This window comes from Phalaenopsis equestris, unplaced genomic scaffold, assembly GCF_001263595.1.
Source record: "Phalaenopsis equestris unplaced genomic scaffold, ASM126359v1 Scaffold000408, whole genome shotgun sequence".
In the NCBI taxonomy this organism is placed as follows: domain Eukaryota; kingdom Viridiplantae; phylum Streptophyta; class Magnoliopsida; order Asparagales; family Orchidaceae; genus Phalaenopsis; species Phalaenopsis equestris.
In genome coordinates, this window is record NW_018164849.1 from 65,589 (window position 1) to 69,682 (window position 4,094).

The following is a 4,094-nucleotide window of genomic DNA, read 5'->3' on the forward strand; positions in this document are numbered from 1 at the left end:
ACTCTTTACCAAAAAATAATGATTTTAGCAGACACAACTTGACTCGTATGGTGATAAAAATCCGCTAAGAGTCTGCCACTAATGACAAACAGATTCATATTCTACTACTAGAATCAACCAAATGTAGAAAAAACTTGATTAGACTAAAGACTGCAGTTCCATGTCTTCAAGTCTCTAGCATTTGTCACTACTGTTGTTTGGGATTTTTCATTGAAATTCTTTGATCAGTTCATCAAATTAGACTGTCTCCTCACACAGCCCATTGTCTCCAGCTTATCAGCACTGGCCACTTGAAAGCCTATATAACTAAAACTAATCCAACATGAACATTGTTGATTCCCACTTCCCAGTCATTGCTAAATACATTCTTCTGTTAAAAATCCAAAATTTCTTATGAAATTTGTTATGTAATTTAATAATTTGTAAGGATAATTACATACATAGCATTTAAAATATTACTATTTTCGAAACTAGCTTGAAGGTGATTTTTTTTGAAGCACTTATGTAAACCACGATCAAAATGAAAAAAAATCTGAATTTGGGTTTTATTGTGAATTTTGATATTTGAACGAGAATTTGAAAATTGGGCGAAAAAGGGAGTTGGTTTTGTAAATAACAATGTTTCGAGTACTGATTAGTAAATGGAGATAAGAATAGTAATGATAAATCTTCATCTTTTCTGTGGATCAAATTGGTTCTTGTCTTCCCATGACTTGTTCATTACAGATTAATTCCATTCTCATCTCATGCAGATATTGATACATGAATCATAATACTTTTTTTGTTTTGTTCAATGTCTCTATTATTATTATTATTATTCTCAATTTTAATTTATTAATTTTTAAAAAAGAATTTGTTAGCAATTAATTTTAATATGTCATTAATCAAACTGATTATGGTTTTGTACTAATGCTATTACTTTTTTTAATTATATTTTTTGTCAAATTGTAACTGCTTGTCTTCTGGAGGACAGTGGAACAGCCAGTTTGAGGTCCTTTTCCAACTAATATTTATTTCTGTTAAGGGGTTAGACAATCTACATTAACTAATTAAGCCAGATGATGATGATTACTTGCAAACCCCACTAATTTGATAAAAAATGAAATTTTACTGCAATTACATCTAATAGATTATGAGCAGAAGCTTTATAATATTGAAAAAAAAAATGTTTTTGTTTGGTTAGCATTGGCTTTTCTTAATATCATGTCTGTCTTGCTGAGAGACCAACAGTTCAAGAAGATGAACAATTGAAACATTCAAGATGAGGAAATTAAAGTTGACATTTAGAAATTACAGTGAATGCAGAGAAATATTCAGCAAATGGCTGATTAAAAAAATTATCAAATGTGTCAGACCAAAATTTATGTAAAATTTGATCCAATGAGTCTAATCACGTTTTGCATTAAAATGATAAAATCCCAGAATTGAATATTCTCACAAATTAAAAAAAAATTATAATTGTTCTTAATCAGCTCAGAAAAACCTCCACAACTTGAAAAGACTTCCAGAAAATCATGGCACCATCTGCTGTAAATATCACAGAACCAAAAAATAAAAAATAAAAAAATAAAAAAAAATTATATCACTTGAGCTATCAGCTGCTCTTATTCAGCAACAATAAAAGAATAATCTGCAGCTTCAAATTAGAAAATCCAAATGAAAAATTACTTTATTTCAGCATTCTGCTTCATATCGTGAATGCTCCAAGTCTGCATTTTCCTGAAAAGATGTAGGCTTTTCTTCAGCAATGCTTCCGTTAGAATCGAAACTGTCACAAAATTCGAAATCGGAAGCAGGAAGATTGAGATCGAGTGAATTCAGCTTTGAATTCTTCTGCTCAATGCAGGTTACTTCTGTAGAGATCGCAGCAGCAGAAGCAGCAGAATTGCCTGCAATCAGATGTGACCTCTTATGACCACCCAAAGCTTGCCCAGATGGAAATACTTTATTACAAATTGGGCACACATAGCCTCCAACTTTCTGAGAGATAAGTTGTACTGAAACCGCCGCAACAGCAGATGAAGATTCTGCTCTGATCTTCTTATGGCTTGAACAGTGGCCTCCAAGAGCTTGGTAGGAAGGGAAGCTCTTGCTGCAGATTAGGCACTCGTACTTGCTTCGCTTCTCAATTTCAGTATCAAAATCCCTTTTTGTTGATTTCTTTCTCTTCCTAGATTCAGGAACAGCAGCAAAATTCACATCTTTCGTGAATTCTACACCATTTTCTTCAAGACGAAACCCAGATTCTGAAGGAATGAAGTCAGCTTTCTTGATCCCAATCCTGAAAATATCAGATTCCGATATCTTTATCTCCTTTTCTTCTGCAACAGAGCTTTCGCCTCTTGAGAGCAACATTAGACACAAGGCACCAAACTCTGGTGAGGTAGGTTCAGGGGAAGAAGAAGAATCAAGCAGTGCCTCAATCAGCTTGGATCTCCTTCCCTGCCGCTTGTTTCTGGGCACTTGGCATTCTGTTTGCATATCCATTTCTTCTTCTTGACCATCATCAACTCTAGTACTCCATGACTCTTTTTCCCCTTGCTCCGTATCCTCATCACCAAACCACTGCGATATCTTCGGCTTCTTCCTGAGACCATATCTGCCCTCTGAGCTCTTCTCGAGGTTAAATGAACGTTTCAGCAAGAAATGAGACCTCATATGGCCTCCAAGAGATCTACTATTGGCGAAGGTTCGTTTGCAAACTTTGCAGGAGTGTGCTTCCATCAGATTAAAACCGGGGAGAACAAAACAGGGCAAGAGAGAAGAAGGTTTGAGCAGAACAGATTTTACTCAAAGTGGTTGCTGCAATCTGGAAAAAATTCGAACTTTCTTGTTGTTTGAATCGATCTGATAAGAACGCATTCGGAATTCGAAGCAAACCAATCTCTTCCAGTTCAGTTCCAGCTCTGCTCAGCTTCTTGTTTTCCACCGTTTCTGTGCGTGTGAGAGAGATAGCAGCGGATTTCAATATCAGAGCGGTGCTTTATTTGGCCATGAGAGGATGGAGGGGAGAAATCCATGCATGGCAGCGAAGATGCGGAGAGAAGAGAAGATGACAGCACGTGTAATGGATGATATCGGACGGCCTACATTACTCCCTGTAAAAGCTCCGAATCGTTGGGGAAGCCATCGGAGGGGAAGGGAGACGTTAGGTTGTAACCAACAATAGGCGAACAGCCTAACCTAAACTCCTCTTAACTTAAATTGGAAAAAAATTGTTCGAGCTTCTATGCTAAATTAATTGATGGAACAGATGTTTTGAACTTGGTGAGTTCAATATTATAAATAAATTAAAAAAACCATGTAAATATGAGATTAAATATAGAAATTCTAAATAAAGTAATTATTTATTTTTATCATTGAATTTTTTATATGGAAATTTCTAAATTGGAAAAAAAATTCACAATGCCTGTTACTTATTCCAAACATATTTGTTGAGATTACAAAAGTCTTTCATTCTCCTTAATTAGAGTTGATGAGATTACAGAGTGATATACTCTCGCACCGACTTGTTATTTAATGATTATGGTGAAGTTATTGTGGGTTGAAGATAACATTTGAGTGATGTTTGTAGAATGATGACAGTCGTGAGATGGTGGATGTGATAGATATTCATGTGGTGATGATAGCGATTAGGTGATGGTGGTAGATGATAGTGAAATTGTGATGATAATCACATAAAGGTAACCAAACAAAGATGCTCAAACAATAATGTTGATGATAATGATTTGCTGATAGTGATTATAAAATGTTGATTATTGGTGGACAAATAAAGTGGTCCGAACAACAGTTGTCAGATAATGATAGTTGGGGGAAGTTGCTCAGAGATAGTCAGGCGACAATGGCCGTATAATAATATACGGATGTTGGTGGTCGAGCGTCAGTTGTCATGATTGAACGATGACATTCACTAGTGTCGTTACTGTTGGATGTTAAGTAGAGCTCTAATGTTCTTTGAATTTCCAGGCTCTATCCAAACTCAAGTTTTCGGTCCATTTATAATTTCTTAAAGTGAATTTTCAGTAGATCTAGCAAAAATTCTAAAATACTCCATCAGATAACATATGGTAATTCATTTAATTATGAGTTACTCT

General features: G+C 35.2%; 1 protein-coding gene across 1 annotated transcript; it reads right to left on the minus strand.

Moving 5' to 3' along the window:
• Nucleotides 1-1,628: 1,628 nt before the first annotated feature.
• LOC110026963 (zinc finger protein ZAT1-like) lies at nt 1,629-3,063 on the minus strand. Its single transcript, XM_020728206.1, has one exon. The coding sequence runs from the start codon at nt 2,722-2,724 to the stop codon at nt 1,675-1,677; it is 1,050 nt and encodes a 349-aa protein (XP_020583865.1). The 5' UTR covers nt 2,725-3,063; the 3' UTR covers nt 1,629-1,674.
• Nucleotides 3,064-4,094: the final 1,031 nt, after the last annotated feature.